Source organism: Myodes glareolus, chromosome 24 (genome assembly GCF_982192425.1).
Source record: "Myodes glareolus chromosome 24, mMyoGla1.1, whole genome shotgun sequence".
In the NCBI taxonomy this organism is placed as follows: domain Eukaryota; kingdom Metazoa; phylum Chordata; class Mammalia; order Rodentia; family Cricetidae; genus Myodes; species Myodes glareolus.
The window spans coordinates 42,778,223-42,802,718 of NC_142049.1; the positions used below are offsets into that span (position 1 = coordinate 42,778,223).

Below are 24,496 nucleotides of genomic sequence, written 5' to 3' on the forward strand. Positions count from 1 at the left end.
TATAAAAATTGTAATATATTTTTATTGTTTCTTTTATTTTTTTCAGATTACAAAATGATTACATAATTTCCCACTTCCCTTTCCTCCTGTATACCCCTTCTTGTTCCTTTTTAGATATATAGCCTTTTTCATTAATTGTTGTTGCATGCATGTATGTACATGTATATATATGTATATGTAAACACACACACACACACACACATATTCCTAAATATATATCTGCTCAGTCTGTGCAATGTTACTTGAATGCATGTTTCAGGGCAGATCGTTTGGTACTGGATAATCAGTTGTAAAGTCTTCCCTAGGGAAGGCTCTTTCTCCTGCTCTCAGTGTTCCTTAGGTGCCTATAGTTTTTGTGTAGGGTTGAAGCAGCATGGTCTTCCCTTATCTTCTTTGGCGTGTCTCTTGTCCTCATTTGGCTCATGTTTAGGCTGTCATGTCGATGAGACTTTATGGGTGCAACTCACACCCCTTCATATCTGTTCTTCCTAGGTGTAGTTCTTACCTCCTTACCCAAAGGAGGCTGGCTCTGCACGATGTGTGGGGTCAGCTTCGCTCCAGCCTAGCTGAGCAATATCAGCACAGCCACACACAGGACAGTTGCTGATGTGAATGCTGGCCACTGTGTTCTGATCGTTAGTCAGAAACGACACCATCATAAAGTTAATTGATGGCAGTGACCACTCCCTTCTCGGGGAGGTCTGTCTGTCAAAGTTGTCAACCCCCCTCCAAAGTAGTTACACCCCAAAGACAGGATGGTGTTCAAGCACCACAGTGAAGTCTTCTGGTGGTAACCATTCCTGGGATGGCTTTCTGGGTCTGTGTTTAAGACCTGTTTTCAACTCTAGTTTAATACAGACTTGTTCATGCCAGGAGCATTTGAGGACTGGCTCTATAGTCTGTTCAATAAATGTATAGGACAGGGGTTATCTGAGGCCTTCAGGGTTTTATCTTTTACATATCCTGAGGTCTTAGGCAACATTAGGAGCTATCTTATTAGGGTTTCTATCACTGTGAAGAAACACCATGACCGCAGCAACTCTTATAAAGGAAAACATTTAATTGGAACGGTTCACTTTCAGTTCAGAGGTTTAGTCCATTACTGTCATGGTGGGAAGCAAGGCAGCATGTGGGCAGACACGGTGTTGGAGTTGGGAGTCCTTTACATCTTCATCCAAAGGCAACAGGAAGTGAACTGTCTCACTGGGCGTGACTTGAGCACATATGAAATCTTAAAGCCCACCTCCACAGTGACACACTTCCTCCAACGAGACCACACCTACTCCAACAAGGCCACCATCTCCTAATAGCGTGACTCCCTTTGGGGGCCATTTTCTTTCTAACTACAACAGGAACCAACAATCCAATAAGTTCCAGTTTTTAAAAGTGCTTTTATGTGGGCTGGACAAATGGGTCAGCAGTTAAGAACCCCTGCTGCTCTTTCAGAGGACCAGAGTTCCATTCCCAGTACCTATACCAGACAGCCCACAACTGCCTGTCAGACAGCCCCAGGGAAGCTGAGGCCCCCTGCAGGACACTGTGGGCACCTGCTTGCTGAGAAGACTCAAGCTCTGCAGCATCCTCCCCCGCCCCTTCCTTCAATCCCTGAGAATATCTGGTATCTAGGAAACCATTGCCCCTGGCCTCTGCTTTCTGATTTCACTAGTTTTCTGTATTTTTCTCCTTGTTGTTACAAAATCCCTAACAAAAGCAGCTTGTAGGAGGGAGGGTTCATCTGGCTCACAGTTTGGGGGGATGCATTCCCTCAGGGTGGGTAAGGCAGAGGACAGGACTTGCTGCAACTGATCACATTGTCTCTGCAGGCAGGAAGCAGACACACACACACACACACACACACACACACACACACACACACACACACTTGTGTTCTCCTTGCTTTCTTCCCCTTTTCAGCCCAGAGCCTCCACATGGATGGTGCTACGCATGAGTGTTAGCTGACATAGGGACTTTATCGCAGACATGCCCAGTGGGTTGTTCCCTCGGTGACTTTAGATCCTGTCAAGTTGACAAATTGATCATGCAATTATCCCATTTCATTCCAGTTGTGAGAAACAAAGTAGTCTCCAGACACTACCAGTTACCCCTCAGGGCTCAATATCAACAATTCTACCAGAAGGTGATAATTATCTTTACCTCCAGTTCATCAAATAAAAGAATGTAGCTTCTTAGTTTTTGCATGGGAGGTAGCATGGTCTAATTGGCAGAGAGGAGCACAGATAACCGATAGTGGAGAAAGAACTGTAACATGTAACAGTTCAGGACCTCAGGGACCGAAGGCCTGTGGGCTCGGGGGAGAGGAGCTTTGAGCCGGGTCTGCCTACCACCATCTCCCTTGTTCCTTCTAGGGCCAGGCATTGCATTTGTGGTTTACCCAGAAGCCTTAACCAGGCTGCCTCTCTCTCCATTCTGGGCCATCATCTTTTTCCTGATGCTTCTCACTCTTGGACTTGACACTATGGTGAGTCCCCGTCCCTCCCATGCCTGCCCCACACGCCCTTTAAAGATTCTACTTTCCGAGATCCCAGATCCAGCCTGCGAGCAAGACTTAGGCCAGTGGGTTACGTGGAGGTTCCTCCTGCATAGTCTTGGGATGGCGAGGCACATGTCTAGAGTCACAGTAACTTTGGGTATAGCTTTTTAAAGACAAGATACTGCTATGTAGCCAAGGATAGCCTTGAACTCTTTAGCTTCCCCCCTCAGCCTCCGGGGTGCTGGGATTGCAGGCGGGCACCACCACACCCAGCTTAACCTTTCTGGTGATCATTTCACGGCGTGAAGGATCCTCCCTCTCTCCTCCATTCCCTCCTTTTGTATTCTGTGCCAAGCATTAGCCTGCGTCCTCCCCTCGTTGGCATCATTTTGCCACGACAAATCCTAGAGGGTAGCCTGAGAGATGACATTATGGAGTCAATTTTAGGAAAACGGCCGCGAGGCTGAAGCTGCTACAAATCACGCTGACAGGCGACCGGAGTGTAGTCACTGGGTGCAAAGAGGATTTTCCCTCAAGTGGGAGATCAAATGGCAGAGAACTCGAGGAGAGGAATTTACATCTCATGAATACAAAACGGAGCTAAAATGTCCTGATGGATGGCTGTGCATTGTTGGGGGGCTGGAGCCGGAGTTTCTGGAGCTCGTATTCTGCTTGATTTCTCCTGACTTTCTGTGTGGGCATCCAGTAAGGCCATTTAGACCACAGAAGGGATGCCACCCTCAAAATCAGACCAAACCCAAGCACGGCTTTCCCCGGTGACCCCACAAAGAACTTTTGGCGGGAAGTCTCCGATGGGGTCAGTTGAACTCACACGCTTTTGTCCTGGTCCTGCTTCAGTTTGCCACCATCGAGACCATTGTGACCTCCATTTCGGATGAGTTCCCCAAGTACCTGCGCACACACAAGCCTGTGTTCACCCTGGGCTGCTGTGTCTGCTTCTTCATTATGGGCTTCCCAATGATCACACAGGTGAGAGCTCTCCGTGCGTGGCCGGCTATTCTGGGGATGTATGAGGACTATCCAGCGACCACTCTCGGGTGAGAGGCTGCTGTGATGACGGGTGGTCGGCCGGGAGCTGTGTGATGGCCGTCTGCCATCACTCCGGTGAGAGGCTGCAGCCGTAGGCCTGATGGGGAGTCCCTGTGATGACTGTCAACCTGTAGTCTCATTTCTCAGACCTCATACCCAGAGCCAAATCACTGCTACCACCATAGCTGGCATGAGTTCAGAAATATTTCTGACCACACAGGGAAATATGTCATCTTGGCTCCCAGTGACACCACTAGCATCTTCATAATTGAGACGTAGTCTTCTTGAGCCAACAAGACAGGTGTGTCCTACATAAAGGACACAGGAAGCTGGAACGTCCAGATTTACCCATCAGTCACATCTCCAAGATATTTCTTGTTGTCTATAAACACCAATGTCACTCGAATTTTTTCCCCTAGTCCTAGATATGTTGGCAAATCGCATAGTAACACTTGGGACATACAGTGCACTTGCTCTCTCTGTGACCTCGTGTTCGTTCCTCTGGGCCTTAGCTCTTCAATCTATAAAATATGGAGTGGAATGAAATGGTCTGCAAGCCTCATCGGCAGCAGGGAGACTTAAAGAGCAAGACAGAAAGAGAGAGAGAGAGAGAGAGAGAGAGAGAGAGAGAGAGAGAGAGAGAGAGAGTCCAGAAAGTGTGATGAAAGTCCAGCATATTAGTTAGGGTTCCCTAAAAAAGCAGAACTGGTAGGAATCAAAGCGTGGTCAAAGTAGTCCAAAAGAGTTTCTCACACCCGGAGAGCCGAGAACCCACGAGTTGTTTAGTCCACGAGGCTCTGTGCCTCAAGCAGTCCCAGTGTGGTGCTGAAGACCTGGGGGGGGGTGTTCCTGGAGAACCCCTGGTTCTCAGTTCACCTTGGGAGCCCAGAAAGGCTACTGCTGATGTCGGGGAAGGTGTCAGGGGCAACAAGGTAGATTAACTCTGAGGGGAGAGTGACGGCCAAGCTGACAGAGGGCGAATTCTCCTCCTTCCGTGACCTTTTCCATCTGGGCTGCTCCCAGAGGGTGCCAACCACATTCAGGGTGGGTCTTCCCAAGTGAGTTCAGGCAGTCAGGAAAATTCCTCAATGAGGCTCCCGGCGTAGGTGATTCTAAACTAAACTCACACCCGTAGCTAACGGTCACATGGGAGTCAATCAAGCCCATCTATGCAGATAGAAGTGGCCACGGACAGCTCAGAGCAAACACAAGGCAGGTGGCTGCTTCCACAGCTCCTTCAGAGGCCGACCTTGGCCTTGGAAAAATAAAAGATATTAAACCAGCCCTTTTGTGCTTGCCCTATGTATCACCTTAGAGGCCATTGAGGGATGTCTGTGTTAACCTGGCCAGGTCTCCACTTTATACACCTAGCCGAGGTGTAGGTTTCTGCTGTTGCGTATGGAGGACTTCTGACTCCTACCTACCTGCTGCCCTCAGGAGGACGAAGATGGTGGGATATGGAGCTTGGCCCCAGGGTCCTAGTTGATGGTGGCGATTTCTCTCTTTTCCTAGGGTGGAATCTACATGTTCCAGCTCGTGGACACCTATGCTGCCTCCTACGCCCTTGTCATCATCGCCATATTTGAGCTTGTTGGCATCTCCTATGTGTATGGTAAGCGAACACTCTGCCTGCTGCTGAGGGAGAACCAGAGTGCGAGGAAGGCCTTCCTGGCAAGCGTGTTCACCGTAATTAAAGGATTTTAATACCACTATTTCTGAGCTTGCCTCGGCAGCACTGGGGTGAAACTGAATAAGAAGCCAAAGGTGGTGAATCTTAGCATTGTGTGGCAGAAATTGTAGCACATGACCCTGGGTATGGTCTGGCACAGTTAATGCCTGTGGCCAGGGACCAGATAAGGAGGGAGGGCTCCTTTGCTGGTGTGGCATTATTCTTGGTCTTGGCAGTGTCAGGGCTCATGTGCTTGAGTTGAAGGGTGGCTCTCCACAGCCCCAGGGTACCAAAGGCCACCTGATCACAGAACCTTCCGATCTCAATAAGCACCCGAGGGAACTTGCCACACAGTATCTAAGTAGCAGATTTTCTCAGCAAGGAAACTTCCAGTTCCCTAAAGGTTTACTCTATCTACCGTCACCATGGCAACCTGCATCCCATCCACCGGAAAGCTGTTATCAAGGAGAGAAGGATGGCAGCCACCAGATGCCACCTCTGCCCTTTGTGGGGGAAGTGTTTATCCTGGAGGTCACACCAGGGAACATCCTGGTCTCTCTGTACGGTTTGGTTCAGGCATTGCTGACTCCCTTGTGCCTAGACATCTTAGAATGGTCACTGGATGAGGCCAAATAGCAAGTATCAGGGGGATAATACTTTGGAGGTTCAATGATCTGATAGTATTGCCATCCCCCTGAAGAGAGCAACTTTTCTTAAATGAAAAACAAGTGAAATGAATTGCTTGGGACAGAGACTGCAGGCACCCCAGACTATCTTGTGGGGAGGCCAGAGGTAACATGTTCTCCAAAGGGGGGGAAAGACCCTCCAATTTCTGTGTGTCCTCTGGACAAGTGTCTTGATTCTGAAGTGATTGTTAGTCTCTAATGACAGCTATGCCACTGTTTCTAGGTTGCCAGGTAATTGCATTCAAATAAAAGAGAAACAGAGCAGAGAATCTGTAGAGAAAATGAAAATCTTTCTTGTAAAATCCAGGCACTCTAGAAACAGGAAGAGGTTGCAATCCTTAATTTTAAAAAATTAAAACACATGTATTGGATATGTGTGTCTGAGTGTGGGTATATGTAGTGTAGTGTCTGTGAAGATCAGAAGAACCCCAGGTTTCCAGAACTGGGGTCCCAGGCAGATGTGAGTCACCCACTGTGGGTGCTGGAAGTTGAACTCTGGTTCTCTATAAAAACTATATGTGTAACCAGGCGGTGGTGGTGCACACCTTTAATCCCAGCACTCAGGAGGCAGAGACAGGAAGATCTCTGTGATTTCGAGGCCAGCCTGGTTCCAGGCCAGGCTCCAAAGCTGCAGAGAAACCCTGTCTTGAAAAAACAAAACAAAATAAAACAACAACAACAAAAAATACTGTATGTGCTCTTAACTGCAGAGCCGGCTCTCCAGTCCTGGAATTACTTTTGGATAGGAGCTGAGAAGGAGTTTTTAAGACTAGAGATCATCTCACTGGCAAGAGGAGTGTGCTTCCCTTGTACCCTATGCACAACCAGGCCCACGTGCAGGGAGTTACCCCTTCCTCTATTTCTCCATGCTAAGGGCCATGAAAGACCCATTCGCAAAGTGCTTTCTGGTAAAGCAGGCTAGTTCAGTGAGGTCTGAAAGCGATTAAATCAGACTCTTTTTAACGTGTCTAATTTTAGAAGTTAAATTGTCTCCTCCCAGGCCCAAGCAAACCCGCCAGGAGCTGTCTTGGTTGTGAAGGATGAGGTAAAGCGCAATTGTTTCATTCCTTGGACTCTTCTGATTTCCTTGGGGACAGGAAATCCTTTGGTCCCTAAGGAACGGTGTGGAGCACCCCTCAGAATCAAATAGAGCCTGTGATGGACCCAGGCTGGACTTGGGATTGCATCTGATGGATATTTAAGAAGAAAAGCTTGGGGCTGGAGAGATGGCTCAGTGGTTAGGAGCCCTGGATGCTCTTCCAGAGGATCCAGGTCCCATTCCCAGCACCGCACACAGACACACAACTGCCTGTAACTCCAGTCTCAGAGGATCCAATGGCTTCTTCTGACCTCTGTGGTCACCAGGCACACACATGGTCCATATACACGTGAAAGCAAAAAAACCCAAATACATAAAAATAAAATAAAAGTGTGTGTGTGTGTGTGTGTGTGTAAATTTGGGGACTTGAGAGATGACCAGAGTTTGGTTCCCAGCACTCACAATTGCCTCAAACTCCAATTTCAGGGTATCTGGTGCCCTCTGCTGTCCTTTGTGGGCACTGGGATCACATGCATGCACACAATACCTTGACATGCACGCATGCACATAATTAAAAATATAGGAAATCTAACAAAAAGTAAATTTCAATCTCTTCTCCCATCCTTCCCTCTTCCCCTCCCTCCTTCCCTCACTGTCTCACCATAGAAGCACAGGGGGAAATTGGGCAGGATGAGCAGGAAAAGAGGGGGAGATGGGAGGCTGTGAGCAACCCATTGCAATATATATACAACAGAGTATCCTAGCGAGAGTCATTGTTCTGAATGCTAACTAAAAACAAAACAAGAAGAAGTAAATCCAGGGAGAAAGGATTAGTTGTTAGCGCTGGAAAGAGAACCCGCATAAACGCATGCACTGCATTCCCCGAGAGCAGTGTGTTCTTTCTAAGATGACAACAGGCGTGAGAGGGCTGAGTGCAGTCTGGGGAGAAGGGAAATGAACCTGGTCGATCTGGTGCTGGACTCAGTGCTGAGGGAGCAAGGGCGTGATCGGAGGCTTTCAGTTCCCTTTAAGGGTCTCTATATTAGAGAGGAAGCATTCAGACATTTGTTCTATGATGGGGACGATTTGGGATTTTATTATCCTGCTAGTATGTGGCAGAGGCCCAGCTCCACAGACACGGTAAGATGGTAAGATGGTTGAGGAGGTCAGCCCTAAGCTGAGCTTCCCGACTCTGAGCTCTTTGACTGTTCAGAGAGAAAAGAAAGTGTGAGTGGCTGGGGAAACCAGGAACACGACCCCGTAGAGATGAAAGAAATGAATGTGGAGACTGAGAGAGGGTTCAGCTGAGCTTCAACCGAGGTGGAAACCTTTCGGGAGAGGGTTTAGCTTTCAGAGACGGGCATCCATGCTGCCCAGATTAGAACGACTGGGGCATTGCCCACAGCTTCACTCGAACGGGAGACACAATTTGTGCGACCTCACACAAAATGAAAACATGGAATCTCTTATTAAAGTTTGGCACAGAGTTTCGAGGTGGTGGGCGGAGAGCATTATACCAGGTGCAGGGTCCCCCGAGCGTAGGGTCCTGTTCACCTGGTCAACCTTGGTCATGGGGTTCAAATGACACTGACAATATATGTGTGCAATGCAATGATTACATCAAACTAGCTAACACAATTATTACCTTAGATACCCCTCAGTGTTTATTCTAACAGAGACATACCCTTGGCCAGTATAGCCCTATGTGCACTCCTCAGCCTTTGAAAGCTACCATTCTGTTCTCTGCATCCAAGGCTATGTCTGTCTGTTTGTCTTAGATTCCACAGATAAGGGAGATTGTGTGGCATCTGGCTTTATCTGGCTGACTTTACAGAACATAATGTCCTTCAGGTTCCTTGGTGTGGTTGAGTATGATGTTGCTTGTGTGTGTGTGTGTGTGTGTGTGTAAATGCATGTGTGATGATGTGTATGCATACGTGTGCATGTATGAGCTAATGTGCATGTATGTGGATGTGACCTTCTCTTTACTCGTCTTTGACAGGTAGGTAAGTTCCTGTCATGATTTGGTGACTGTGAATAGTGCCATAGTGAGCTGTGATCAGACATCTTTAGCACACTGTCCCGCATCCGCTGGCTGTCTACCACAGTGGGAATGAACACTGGTTCTCTGTTAACCTCTGCTTCTAACTTTTGGAGGCATCTCTAGATTTCACGCGATGGCTCTGTCGCCAGCACATCAGGGCTCCCCTCTCTCTATGAGGAACACATCTTGAATATACAAGAGTGGGGTTTTAGACATTCCTAGCACAGAGATGTGCATTCAGGAAGCTATCAGGCCCCCCCTTTTGCATATTGACTCCCCAGTTCTGAGGGTTCTTAGTGCCTTTCCTTCCAATCCGAGTTCCAATCCCACTCCTAAACTAAGGTTACCAGGAAGGTGGCAGTGTGGGACTGGATGAAGAACCGCCTCCTTTGCATTTTACTTTAGTGAAGCTGGGGTGTGGCCAAGATCACAGCCATTCCGTTCCAGCTGCGTGTGATGGGCACTAGGAATGTACATTGGTTTCACCTGTAATCATGATCGTACACCCAGCAGAGCTATGCGGATGTGAAGGAAATGCTCTTGAGAGGCACGAGCCACACATCCAGCCCACATAAACTCTTGTTAAGTACCAGGCCTTTCATAAAACAGCATCTTGATTTTCCAAAATCTTTTTTTGCCAGTCTTGTCAACCAGCACACCAAGCCGCCTCCCACAGCAGCCATATGCGTGTAAGGACCACAGTCACACTCCAGGAGCTAAGCCTTGGGGGTGTTGCCATGACACCTCTGAGCCTCACTGAAGAGAGGGTTTAGTATCTGGTTCAACATTCAGTTAGCCCCAGGGCCCCTGGCAGTGAGGCATCTGTCCCAGGGTTTCCAGTGCAATAGGAGACTTCAGTTGGGTTCTTCCTTATCCAAGGTTCTTGAGTGAGGGGCCCTGGCATCTGCCCCTGCCCCTGCCCACCGCACCTCACACATGGCCCCTGCTGTCTCTTTGCAGGCTTGCAGAGATTCTGTGAAGACATCGAGATGATGATTGGATTCCAGCCCAACATCTTCTGGAAAGTCTGCTGGGCGTTTGTCACCCCAACCATTTTAACTGTAAGGACTGAGAGCCTTCTCTCAGAGACACTGCTTCGCCTCATGTGCATGCCAGTGTTCCGCCTTTGAATGTATGTGCCTCCCCGTGAGCCTGGGGAGCTGGGGGGATGGGTATTGCCCTCGTCTTCCGGGGGGGGGTGAACTGAAATTCAGAAAGATGAAGTGACTTACCTGCAGGTGCCCAGCTGGTGCGGAGCACAGCTGGGACTGCATGATGGGCATTAGCACATCTGTGTAGAATGCCTACCTTACATCCATCTGTCTTGTGTGCTAGCAGACGGCAGTCCACAGCCATGCGAACCATACATCTCCCTCGGTTCTGATTCTGTTGAGGTGATTTGTGTGTAGAGCTCCCTCTCACAGTACTGCCAGGCTGTCTTGCAGAAGTGGAACATCCTATTTCATTTTCAGTTGCCATGATAAGATGTTCTAACAACTTACAGGACAAAAGGATTCAGTTCCACGTTGTAACTAATCATGATGTATAGCCAAAGGCTTTCGCTGTCTTCCCTGGGTCCACGGAACCGGTCTCTCTCCTGCCTGCCAGTCCCCGCAACTGCTTATAGAATAATCAATCACTGGTGCACGCTGTTAATCCCAGCACTTGGGAGGCAGAGACAGGCAAATCTCTGTGAGTTCGAGACTAACCTGGTCTATAGAGTGAGTTCCAGGACAGGTTCCAAAGCTATGGAGAAACTCTGTTTCAAAAAACAAAAAAACAACAACAATGAAAATACAAACAAAAAACCAAAAAAAGAAAAGAAAAAAAAGAATAGTTAACCACTCAGAGACTAATATTAATAAAATTGCTTGTCTAATGGCTTAGGCTATTGTTAACTAGATCTCACTTGTAAATTAACCCATTTCTAAAAATCTGTATGTCACCATGTGGCCAAGGTGTTACTTTAGGTGTTCTATCCTGTTTTATGAGGGGCTTGCTGGCATCTCTCTCGATCCTGCCTTCTTTCTCTCTCTATCTCTGCTTGGATTTCCTGCCTAATTTCCTGCCTATATTCTATTCTTACATAGGCCAAAGCAGGTTCTTTATTAACCAATGAGATGAATACATATTCATAACATACAGAAGGAATCCCACATTAATAACAAGGACATCACAGTGGGAGGAGCCTGAAGCAGCTAGCTCCACCCACAGTCAATAGCAGAGCTATGTGAAGGCACCCAGGGTTGTTAGTGCCTAGCTAGTTCTCCACTTTCCAGGAAAGAATTTATTCTGCTATTTTCTTATGAGTGTGCATGTGTGTCTCTGTGTGCATGTATGTGCAGGTGCATGTGGGTTCCTGCAGATTCCAGAAGATGGCATTGGATCCCCTGGAGCTGGAGTTACAGATGGCTGTGAGCCATATCTCCAGCCCCTGATTTTTATACTATGAGATCCCCCTGCCTAGAGAATGATGCCGTCCACAGTGATTGTGTGACCCCCACATCAGTTAGCATAAGTACGATAATACCCACAGGGCCACCTGATCTAGACAGTCCGTCATTGAGACTCCCTTCCAGATGACTCTAGGGTGTGTCAAGTTGGCAAGCAAAACTAAATATCACTGCCGGGTGGTGGGGGTGCACATCCTGAGGCAGGTGGATCTCTGTGCTTTTGAGGCTAGCCTGGTCTACAGAGTGAGTTCCAGGATAGCCAGAGCTGTTACAGAGAGAAACCCTGTCTCAGAGAACCTCCGCCACCACCACCAAAATATCACAAGGAAACTGAAGCCTGGAGTTATGTAACTGACCTAACATGCAATATACAAAAGTTGGCTACAGTCTAATTTCAAACTCACGTATTCTGGCTCCTAACCACCACACTATGTGTCTGCTCTACAATTAATGGAGTTTCAATCAGGTTTTAACTGTTGATTTTATTGCTTTGAGAGCCACTTTTGCCAACTTCAAGGGTCAGGATGGTGTTTTGAGATTACCTGACATCCACTCTTCTAACGAACAGAGCCCTTTATGTGTCCGTGATCTGTACAGGGACTTAGACTCACACTTTGTCACCCCATTATTGTGACAGAAGCTGTCAGTGTGGCCTTTGCTCTCTTCACAAAGCAAGTTAACTAGCGGAGATTTTGCCTTTCCTATCCTCTGAAGCTTTTCTTTTTCTTCCTCTGGCTTTTGGGAGTCCTTTTTGGGCAAGCCTGAAGGAACTTGTTTGTAATTCCTAATGTCCCAGTAGGTGGCGCTAGAAACCAGATAAAGAGCCCGCTTTTCACTACCTGACAGCAGCTTTGCTTAAGATGCAGGCTGGTTAAAAGCAGGTGCAATGAAAAAACATGTTTTCTTCATTTGTTTGCTTTTTTATTTTTTAATTCTGTCTCACAGTGTGTTTTAATCAAACCGTAACTTTCGGAAACACTGGAGGTTTAGATAGAAAATCCATTCTGCTGTCCTCATTTTCTGCACTGACACCATAGCTTACCCACATCCACACTGTGGTTTGAAAGTCCCCCCCCCACCCCCGCCCCCAAGTTGGGGCGTGACACCTGAAGAGTCTTAAAGACAGGTACTCAGAGCTGGATTGTGTGGGGAGCCGGGCTTAGCTTGTGGGTAGGAGGACGAGGGTGCTACCCATGGTCTGCAGATGCTGCCGTAGTGCATCCTGTCCCTGCTGACCTTTGACCCCTCACCTCCACTCCTCATGCTTTATTATCAGCGAAGTCAATGTTAGAATTTGTTCCAGATCCTGCCCTCCTTTCCCTCCAGCCCTGGAAGAGTGTTAGCGTGTGTCCATGTTCTGTGGAAACACACCTGCTGCTGCTGTGTGGAGGTGTGCTTGAGGCAGGCCCTTCACCAGCCTAGTTGTTGAAGTTTGTACCCATGCTGTCTCTCCCTTCATAGACGCGTGCACAGAGGCTCAGAGAGGGTGAGGGATCGCTCGAGGCCACAAGGCCACAGAGTCAAAACATTGCCTCTGAGGTGAAGCCCACCCTCTGACACACTAGCTTCTCATCCTTGGGTGGAACATGGCCAGTTTGGGTTAAAATGGTCAAGTCTTCAGAATCAGGGAGAAGGAATTCCAGAGGAGCTTTTTTTTTGTTGTTTTTTTTTTGTTTTTTTTGCTTTTTTTTTTTTTAATTTTCCTTTTTGGGAAAGTTCCTCAGCTCTGCTGGGCTTCTCTTGATTTCATGTCAGAAGCTGAGGAGATGCCCTGGCACTGTCTTGAGGCAGATGCGCTGTGCTGTTTGGGGTGAGAGATGTGGTCAGCTCCATCCTCACCAACCAGGGTCTCCTGGGTCTGTCTTGGTAGCTGTCAGTCAAAGGCAGGGGTGGGCGTGACTCAGTGGCTAAATCTCCACTCCCTTGCCCCAAAGCCCACCCAAGGGCAGACTTTCACCAACGCTGACTTGGCAGAGGGAAATTTATGGCAAGCCACCAGCGTGTGCCTAAAAGTTTAATGTGATATTTGCACAAGTGGGAATGGGCGTCAAAGGTCTCAGCCCCGCCTATGCTTTGCCATTTGCCTTCCGTGGCATAGATATCTTTGAGGTCTTGGACTAGGGTAAGATTATGGTTTTAAATTACTTCAGGGCCTCTGAAATAAAATCCATCATTCTTCTATGTGCCGTTGCGGATTTACGGAGCCATAAATATCCTCACGCAATTAACATATGCATAGTCTGATCACGTTCCTGAGTAAGGCACACACACAAGCAGATGCAGTGCTATTTATATAGGAAACGGAACAGAACAGCAAGCCGTAGTGATACTGGGCCCGACTTCCAAAAGACGGGCTAAGAAGGCTTAGGGATTCCAGGGGCAAATGTGTGTATGTGGGGGGGCTAACGTAGACCTCATTCTCCGTGGAAGCCTTGCATTCAGGCTCACATCGCTTTGAGTCAGCATATGAATCACTGTTGCATTGGAAGAATCACGCGCCCTGGAGCCCGGGTGCTGCAGCAGTAGTGTGGATGCCTCGTGCTTGTGTAGAGCTCCACGCTTCTCCAAAAAGCTCCCACCTGTTCTTTCCACTAGCGTGATTCCCTCTAGTCACTCTGCGACTCCAAAGCTCAGGGTAGGAAAAGCAAGGCAGAGCTGGGGAAAGGACTTACGTGGCCAATCCTGGGCCGATGCTGCCACAGGCAGGAAGGACACACGGAACCACATTGTCTTGGGAGATGGAGTCTACAGGCTGGGCTTGGGCTGTCTGAAGCCTGGCTCCCTGTAAAGGTGCCTCTGTCCTTCGCAATGCCTTCCCTTGACCCTGTCCTGCGATCCAGTCAATTCCCTGGATGGATCTCAGATGGAGTAATAGCAGATAATGGGCAGAAGCCAAATCATGGACTTTAAAAAAAACGAGGAAGGACTCTGGAGTAAACGCCAGCCTCCTGACCCCAGTACTATATGCATGGTATGAAACATGCTCGTTTTGTTGCTGGGAAATCTGAGAGGCCCCTCAGCTCATTAGCAGTAGAGCATGGTCTCTGGACTCACTGGTGAGGATGCTGTTCACCTTGAGTCAATGGAGGGGGATTGTGCATCTTTTCTCTCTGCCGTGGTTTATTATAGGACCGTGCTTCTAGATCAGGCACCTCTGGGGGACCGTTTTGAGTCTCACACGGTCAACTTTAAAGGCAGCTCTTCTGTGTGGGTCATTCCTTGTTCTTGGGGGAAGTCAACTGGATTCAATTAAAATGATTGAAATATATATGTTTAACACATCTTTTCCCCACGATAAAAGAGGCTTGATTATCAATGTCAGTTCAGACAATCTCTTCAGAACCCTCAGCATCCCCTCTCCTACCCATCCCAAGAGTCACTGTGCTCTTGGTGTGGTCTCTCCATGTGTAGACACATGTCCACACCCTGCTGACTTCCTATGGGATGGCAAATGCAGGAGCAGGAGCTGAGTGTGCATATGCCACCTTCATCTCCTTGGGATTTACTTTCTTCAACTAGAAAAATCACTCTTCAGATGGGTAAGGGTATGTATAAGATGATGTAAGGGAAACGAAAACATGGAGCTTGTGCTTGTTGCATGAATGGATGACCCAGCCTCCATCACCCTAATGCACCTCTCTCTTCTTCTCTCCTAGTTTATCCTTTGCTTCAGCTTCTACCAGTGGGAGCCCATGACCTACGGCTCTTACCGCTACCCTAACTGGTCCATGGTGCTTGGATGGCTGATGCTTGCCTGCTCCGTTATCTGGATCCCGATTATGTTTGTGATAAAAATGTATCTGGCTCCTGGCAGATTTATCGAGGTAATTCTACTGGCTCTGTTTCCCTCGCTCGCCTCTCCCAAGGGAGAGATCCTAAAAGCTCTATGCATTAAAAACAAAAGATTCAGTAAACATAGTCAAGAAGGGTGCTGGGTGAGTAAGCGATTACAGTTGCCGCCGATTCTATTAAGCCCATTTCTGTTATGTATTATTCCCGTACCAGAGGAGCCCAGGCAATCGTCAGGCTGAGCTATTATTGTGCTGGCAGCCCTGGGATGGATGATCCCAACATCTCCTCTTTCCTAGAGCTTCCTTCCCCTCCTCCTCGGGCTGCTATTTACATCTTGGAGTTTTTTGTTTTTGTTTTTTGTTTTTCCCACACAGAGGGTCTCCCCTTTCCTAGCATCCCTCTACATCCAAACCTTCTTTCTTCCAAATGTTTATTGCCATTAAACTTAAAGTCACCACCACCCCCACCCCCTATTGTTCCCAGGTTAAGAAAGACTGAAGAGCCAAGCTGGTTAAAAATACAATGACATCCCAGGGCGTGGCTGGAATGAGCGGAGGCTGGCTTCTCTTTACCAAGTGTCCTAGCTAGGTTTCTGTTGCTCCAATAAAACCATGACCAAAAGCATGTTGGGGGAGGCAAGGACTTATTTCATCTCAGTATTCCCAGGCCACAGTCCCAGGGCAGGAGCTCAAGGCAGGAGCCCAGGGGTAGGAGCAGAAGCAGAGGCCACGGAGGAGTGCAGCTTACTGACTTGCTCCTCGTGGCTTGCTCAGTCTGTTTTCTTAGATCCCTCAGGACCATCAGCCCCAGGTGGCACTACTCCAATGGACTGGGCCCTCCCACGTCAATTATTAATCAAGACAATGTCCCAAGACTTGTGTTCAGACTGATCTAATAGAGAAAATCCTTCAGTTGGCTCTTCTTCTTTCTAGATGATTGTAGCTGTGACAGGCTAACCAGCACACGAGCCGATCCCTTCTCTATCTGAACCTGTTTTACTCTTGTCCTGAAAATAACCCTTGCCTTTCCTATGGAGTGGATGGGACTGCTATTTACTTCAGCCCCCACTGAAGAACCACCCAGCTTGGGTTACTTATGAGAACTCCCTTGTTCAAGCATACCCACAATTCTAGCCCTTGAGAAGTAGAAGCAGGAGGGCCATGAGTTCAAGGCCATCCTTAGCAGTATAACGAACTTTAGACTAGCCTGGGTTATCTGAGACCCCGTCTCAAAGAAAGAAAGGTCTCTTACCTAGGTGGACTGAGGATGAATGAACCCTGCCTCCATCCTGAAGGTGTTTGGTCCAGATCAGTGCTGGATCAGGGTCTGATGGCACCTGAGAGCCTGTCATAAATGTAGCCAGTCAGCTTCTCATGACTACACAGAGCTCAGATCTCAGGGAAATGGAACCTTGGCCTCATCTTCCAGTGATTTAGATGCATGCTCAAATTTGCATGGATCTAGACCAGTGCTTCTTAAGCCCCCCGCCACCCAGTGCTGTGACCCCTATAGCAGTTCCTCATGTTGTGGTGACTCCCAACCAGAAAATTATTTCCATTGTTAGTTCATAACTGTAATTATGCTAATGTTATGAATCATTATGTAAACATTTTTGGAGCTAGAGGTTTGCCAAAGGGGTGGCAACCCACAGGTTGAGAACTGCTGATCCTGAGCAGTACAAAGAAATACCTGTTCACTGGGGTAGAGAAGGACTGCGTGGGTTCTGCTCTTGGGCAGCGAGATTCAAATAAGAGGCTGGCGGAAGAAGCAGGATGGGGTGAGCCGCTGGTCAGCACACAACACAAGCAGTCACTTGAGGTGGGCCAGCGGGTAGCTATTGCTTTCACTCACTCCTGTATGAAGATGAGCCCTCATATTGAAGTGATATTTTGGTTTATATACCCAGAATATTTTGTTCACTATCCTCTGGTGTAAATCAGCTTGGTCCCAACCACTCCCAGGATGCCGGCTTCCAGCCAGAGGATCCTGGGATCTCTTTCCCCTAACAACCTGCTGTAACCTCTGCTGCTGTTGTTGCAGCCTGGAATTCTCTAGATTGATGAGTTGGCTGTGCAAATTTATTATGGGTAATTTGGGACACAAAGGTTGCAAGCTGATGATTAAGGGGAGATTAAACTAACAACTACGAGAAACAGATTCTCTTTAATAGGCAATAAACATATAATTATTCCCTCTTATATAGGAAGAACTAAGTTTTTTTCTTTTTCTAGATGCTTCTGTCAGATTTTCTTTCCTATAAAAACTTCTGATGAAGGACCAGAGACACCCCTATTATTTTAAAGCTTACCTATATGAACCTGCACTGCTGAACCAAATCAGAAACATATATTTTTGTCCACAGATAATTAAAACCTTTGTTCATGCTTGGTGATGTATCTTCAGGGCTGGCTTTTTTTTCTTTGCCGTTTATATGCTTTGGGGAAATATGCTAAATGAAATCCAATTATTTTGTTGTAGCAACCACCATTGAGACTACTGAACAAATGTAATTGAGCCCATGGCTTTTGCTGTTGGGGAGCAGAAGTAGAAACTTGTGGGTTCTCTTCATTTGGTGGGGAGAGACATATAACTAAATCTGGGCCCTTTGGCCTCTACTAAACTTGTGCAAGGTAAACATGGAGCGATCATCATGTTGCTCTCAGGGTGATGTAAACAATTTCAAGTGAACCAGACTGAGTCTTGATATTTCTATCGCTGGCCTGGTTAACGAATGTGGGCTAGTCTTCCTGATTGTCTCCCTCTCTGCAGGAACCTCTTGGCTCCAGTGAGAGACGGATCTGGAACAGTGGTTCCTAGCCTTTTGGAGATGGCTAGGTGCGCCACAGTGGAGGAAGGTGTAGTCCTATTGTAACTCTGTGTGTCTTTGGCTTTTTTTTTTTTAATTTTTCCACAGAGGCTGAAGTTGGTATGCTCGCCACAGCCAGACTGGGGTCCCTTCTTAGCTCAGCACCGCGGGGAGCGTTACAAGAATATGATCGACCCCCTGGGAACCTCGTCCCTGGGACTCAAACTGCCCGTGAAGGATTTGGAACTGGGCACCCAGTGCTAGTCCAGGAGTGCGGATGGTCCTGTGTTACTCCCGTTGTCCTCTCTGCCTCCCACACACCTTCCCCAGCTTTATTCCCAGTTTTCTTCTTTCTCCCCATCCCTCGCTTCACAGCCGTGCATGAGAGTGTTCCATAGAAAAGTAGGACATAGTGTGTCTGTCGCATGCGGTAGTGAGAGTAACACAGACCACTGGAAGCGCTGTCTGCCTGGGTCTGTGCTATCCATGTCAGGGAGGACCGCTCCCCCATCAGGTGCTCCATTCGTCCTGCAGGGGGGTAGACCAGGTGGGCACTGGCAGGTGCATGGTTCAGCAGTAGAGAAATCCTGATGTGTGTTCTCATTTGCTGGAAGGAGCAGGGCATGGGAGAATGCAGACTTTGAGGACTGTTGGCTTGCCCTCGACACCGTCCAGCAGAGCTGGGCAATGTCACGATCTCATTCAGAAGTCGGAAGTTCAGGTCAGGTGTTTTAGGGCAGATGGCAGTGCCGGAGACGGCTCTAGGTGCAGACAAGGCTGGTAGGTGGATTTGGGCACCGCTGGGTGGTTTGATGTGCATATCCGTTTCTTTTATTTTGACCGAATATACCATGCATTTAGATGTTTCATCTCTCTACACTGTAGATCTGGAAGGATTGTTCATTCTCTTCCCTCAGTCTGTCTGTTGTCCTCCTCCCCTTCCTCCTCTCCCTCCTCCTTCTTTTCCTTCTTTGTAATAACCACATTTGGGGGTTAATTCTTTGGGTCTTTTCTTCCACCCTCTGCACAAGAAGCCAGGCTCTGATTTGCATGTCGACTTTTATATCGCTGTCCTATTTGCCACAATGTCTTCAGCACCATGGCTCAGTGTCATAATTGCTGTCTCTTTGCCTCCGAATCTCTTTCTATAAGCTGTATAACCTCTGGGAAAAATGAGACTTAACGCGGTTCTCTCTCTATATTACCTGTATATGGGACACGAACTCTTAAAAGATAGTTTCTCAATTTTGACTCCTTTTCAAGTAACAGCTAATGCCAGTTGTGGCCATAGGGAAATCAGAGACATCAAGAGATTGGTAGAAAGCCATCCTACTATTACTCATCCCTGGGGATGTACATCTTAGGTCCCCGTATTTTCAGAACTTTCCGATTAAGACAGCTTAGCTAGGTAGTGAGTAAGCCAACTAAGACCATCGCTCTTGAGAATGCGTTCAGCCAGTTCAGCTTCCGGAACTCTCGATCCACAGCATCATTGTCTTTCTCCAGTGAGAATGAGCGCCCATCTGCAGAACCTGGCCAGGCCGTACCCTTGATTGCTGTGTCTCCCAAGCAGGCATATAGGAAACTCTTAAACTGTGGTGTGTGCTCCTGCAGTATGTACATGTAGCATGTAGTGGTGCTTTCTGTCCTTATAAATACCTTAGGAATCACCACAGAGATGGCAAGGTTAGAGCAGCACAGTCTGGTCTTTTTATCTTTTCCTCTTACAGTATTAATATCTCAACCTAAAATCGTCTCCTCCAGGGGAGACTGGTTCAATCGTTTTCTTATTAGTTTGTCTTCATCTAACAGGGTCTCAGGCAAAGTTTTCAGTTCAGATCTTGTCTATTGAAGTGACATTTTCATCCCGCGCCACGGCGATGATGCCCCAACAGCAGGTTATAATGGATCCCTTTAAAAAGATGACTCCATTTGTGTGAAGCGTCGGAAGCCATTGTACTGGACTTTCTCTTTCCTAGGGCAAGTGCTCACGCCACCTGCCGACACCGATGGGTACTTGGGTTTCCCAGAGTAGCCATGACATGTTTTAGGAAAGAGACCATGGTGGGCTTTGAACTCCTGGCTTTCATGTCTTTGCTTGCAGGGTTTGCTCTCCCTCTTCCATGTTCTCTTTTCTCCCAATTTCCCAAAAGTAGGTCTGTCTAGACTGTCACAGAGATGAAGCCTTAGGCTTGCCCTATTTTAGGAAGACGAGCTGTGGGCTCAGTTGTCTCCTATCTGCTGTCATTACGTTTCCCCCAGAAAGCCATACCGATGAGTGGCCCCATTCCTGCCCCAGAATCGCAGGGTGCTACCAACACGTGGGTGGTGTGTGTGAGTAGGGAGGTCGGTCTGGAAACTCCACACAACCCCACCAGTTTTCAGGTTAAGAAAAGCGCGAAGCTGGTCCTTAACACAGACGAATTTGTGCTTGTGTTGGGATGAATGGCTTCCGGCTTCTGAGTTTCCTCTGGGCTGCGGCTGGGACTGGTACAGGATGCCAACCCAATTGCTGCTAATTTTTGCCTCTGTGATTAAAAGGCGGGAGTGGGGGGAGACCGTGGGCACTGCCAGATGTGAACTGAGTGTTGACTTCCTGGAGACCTCATCGGTTGGGGCGACTGTACCTGGGGCAGCTACAGCTGTGTCTAGTAGGGTATGTCGAGGAAACACCTAGAAGCTACCCCTGTGTACTTGTTCATTTTGCTGTTGTTGCTTCATTTTTCTTTCCCTAGTTTTATGTAAAAACTGCTTAAAAGGACCAAGTAAGACAAAGAATCCAGGCTTACCTGGACATAGCTGCCCTTGAAGTTTAGGCTTGTCCACATCGATCGCCCTGCTCAACTTCAAGGCGCTCCCTGGCAGGAGGAGTGTGTCTGAGTAGCCTCCATTTATGCTGTACGTCAATGACCTGTCTCCTGGACCTGGTCGGGATACTGAGAGCTGATATATACCCGACTCGATGGATTGTTTCCATACTACAAAAATGCACACTTGATTGGAAGGAAAAAAATGACTGAAAAAATAGAAAATGAAAGCGCTGTCGTAACTGCCACCTGAGATTCTCCCTGGACACTGAAGGAAAAGCAACGTTGCTTAGGAAGGACTTTGGTTCCCTGCGCGCAGTGGCGGGTAGTTTTCCATCTGTGAGATTATTTCATACCGCCAACCAATAAACTTATACAGAGAAAAACAAGCCATATGTGAAAAATAGTAACCCCTTAATATCCTTAAAACAAAAAGCACCATGTATTTATTAACTATCGGTGTTGTGGTTTCTTATGCAAACCGCTGTGTAATTGTCTTGCTTACTAGAGACTTCTAATCTCCTTCAGGCTGTGTTTGTTGTGAACAAATGTGTCCAGTTCTGGTCTTTCGTGATAGTTGTTTTATCTGCCCCTATGTATTTCTTTCTTGCATGATACCCGTGGTCAATGCAAAATCCTAATGACCTTGACGTCTTCGGAATTTTTTTAAAATGTGTTTTTAATGCGTGAGAGCTGCAATCGATGTGTACTTCAGGGAATGGCACTTTAGAAAGAGTTGAACACAAGGACTTTTTCATGGATGGGACTCAGATTTCGCGATGCAGGCACAGCACTGAGGGGGTCAGGGTTTTGTTTCTCTTCTGTTATCTATGTGTGCCTCAGCGCTTCTCAGTTCCTTTCTGTCCGCATGGGCTTCCCATGCCTTAAAGCGACACTTTGCTCTTCGTCTTCTTGGCCATGGGCCATTGTACTCTTCCCAGAGGATAGCACAGTAGCTGCTGCTAGATGTGCCACAGCAAGATCATCCTGTCTGTGTTGTTGGGATTTGGGTCTGTGGTGTGCTTCTCCGAGGCACTGACGTGAGTGAGGGTGTTCTGTGTGGTAGGGTGACATGCAAGGCGTGGAGGCAGAGACCAGCAAGCCTGCCTCCCCTGCCTCACCATGTGTGTTATGCAGAGCTGGCCTGAGGATTGGGAGTGAGACGTCCCGTCTTTCTCTCATTTAGCTGTGCTTGCCTACAAGGTCCACGGTGAAATATGGTCTTGGCATAGGTTGCTGTAAACTGCCTGCCGAGAAAGGAGTTCAGATGGGTGTTCATCACCCTTGAAAAGCAAGCCGAAGCTTGATTAGCGTCTGAGGATGACCCCTGACAGGCGCGCTCTATCTAGCACCACTGGGGTGATGTTTGGGTGTTAACTGGGAACTGCCGCGCTTCTCATTTGTCCGTGTTCTTTTGCACTTTATGACGGACCTATCAAAGAGCGGGTTACGTATTAAATTATGTGCTTGGGTAATGTTCTGAACGCAAGCATCTCCTGTGAGCACTACTGTTCACAAATGAAGATGTTTCCTAGTCAGGTCCTTATATTTTTTCATCAGCTGTACATGAAGAAAATATATTATGTTACAAAATGATGCATCATATATATCTATCTATTGTATAGAGTGCTTATTATATATTGTGCATTATCCATTTAAGAAGTCATTACTCTTGAGGCCCTACCTCAAATTTTGTATTTATGTGTACAAATGCAATTTATTGTATTATATATTTGCCTATTACATACTGTTATAAATTAGAGTTTATCCTAATAATGTATGAGTCCTTGAAAACACCCAATAAAATGTCAGTGTTTAAAACACACTGCTTGTCATTGTGTCTGTCACAAACCCATTACCACCACATTTCTTCTTCAACAAATGGGCTTCAGGTGTGCCCAGGTGTGCTTTATTGTGAGAAGCCTGGCACAGCTGTGAAAACGACTCTCCTGGAAAAATGAGGTTCCACTGTGCTGTATAGAAACAAATAGCATTTAAATTGCTACACTTGCAGTCATCAGAACACACCATTGTACACTGAATTATTAACTAACCCTCAAGGAAGGATGGACAGAGGAAAGGAGAGAGAGAGAGAGAGAGAGAGAGAGAGAGAGAGAGAGAGAATGAACCTGAGTAGAGCTGAATAGAGAGACTGAGGTAGATAAATCATGTGTAATGCAATTAATATTTTGTCATTTTCCAATTTTATCTAACTTCATCTAGATAGCTCTGGACACATGTTAGATTCCAGGCATTTAGACAGTTCTGGATGAATGCTAGGCCCCAGGCCATGTTGGAGGAGGCCACTAGTTAGTTCCCGGCCACTTAGCCCTGAAATAATCACACAGAAACTGTATTCATTAAAACACTGCTTGGCCCATTAGCTCTAGCCTCTTATTGGCTCACTCTTACATATTAATTTAACCCATTTCTTTTAATCTGTGTATTGCCACGTGACTGTGGCTTACTGGCTAAAGTTCTGGCATCTGTCTCTGGCAGGGCTACATGACTTCTCTCCGACTCTGCCTCCCTTCTCCCAGCATCCAGTTTAGTTTTCCTCGCCTACCTAAGTTTCTGCCCTATCAACAGGCCAAGACAGTTTTCTTTCATTAATGGTAATCATAGCATACAGAGGGGACTCCAACATCAAGGCCAAATGAGCCTGGTGAAAAAACCATCCATGTTAAGTAAATGAACCAGCAAATGTCCTTCCTCTCCACTCAAGTAGGCGGAGCCCCTGACTCCCGGTCTGGAGACATGCCGTACTGTGGTATGTTCTCCCCTATCTGAGGGCCTTAGCCCGGAAACTACCCTGTCTGGAGACATGCCGTCCTGTGGTATGTTCTCCCCTATCTGAGGGCCTTAGCCCGGAAACTAGGCTGTCTTCTAATGAGCAAGGTGCTCACATCCTGTCTCCATCTTTGACTTAACCATCAGATGACTGCAGGATGGCCTGGACCCACTCTGTAGGAGACATGGAAGTGCAAGGATGACAGTGGGATCCACACACTGAAGCATGGAGTCTGTGATTGTGAGGTTCCTACACCTGGGGAAGGCCTGTGATTGTGAGGTTCACACATACACCTGGGAAAGGCCTGTGATTGTGAGGCTCACACACCTGAGGAAGGCTTGGGCTGTGAGGTTCACACACCAGGGGAAGGCCTGTGATTGTGAGATTCACACACCTGGGGAAGGCTTGTGATTGTGAGGCTCACACACCTGGGGAAGGCCTGTGATTGTGAGGCTCACACACCTGGGGAAGGCCTGTGATTGTGAGGCTCACACACCTGAGGAAGGCCTGTGATTGTGAGGTTCACACATACACCTGGGGAAGGCCTGTGATTGTGAGGCTCACACACTTGGAGAAGGCCTGTGATTGTGAGGTTCACACACCAGGGGAAGGCCTGTGATTGTGAGGCTCACACACCTGGGGAAGGCCTGTGATTGTGAGGTTCACACACCAGGGGAAGGCCTGTGATTGTGAGATTCACACACCTGGGGAAGGCTTGTGATTGTGAGGCTCACACACCTGGGGAAGGCCTGTGATTGTGAGGCTCACACACCTGGGGAAGGCCTGTGATTGTGAGGCTCACACACCTGGGGAAGGCCTGTGATTGTGAGATTCACACACCTGGGAAGGCTTGTGATTGTGAGGTTCC

At 47.6% G+C, this 24,496-nt stretch overlaps 1 protein-coding gene across 1 annotated transcript in view; it reads left to right on the forward strand.

The window, feature by feature from the left end:
• Slc6a5 (solute carrier family 6 member 5) overlaps positions 1-22,660 on the forward strand; it is a 55,380-nt gene extending 32,720 nt beyond the window's left edge. The window contains exons 10-15 of the mRNA XM_048442372.3: positions 2,367-2,479; positions 3,350-3,481; positions 5,054-5,153; positions 9,940-10,040; positions 15,089-15,256; positions 18,139-22,660. Of these exons, the coding sequence (XP_048298329.2) occupies positions 2,367-2,479; positions 3,350-3,481; positions 5,054-5,153; positions 9,940-10,040; positions 15,089-15,256; positions 18,139-18,294 (770 nt within the window). The 3' untranslated portion in view covers positions 18,295-22,660. The remainder of the gene's footprint in view (positions 1-2,366; positions 2,480-3,349; positions 3,482-5,053; positions 5,154-9,939; positions 10,041-15,088; positions 15,257-18,138) is intronic.
• The last annotated feature ends 1,836 nt before the right edge of the window (positions 22,661-24,496 follow it).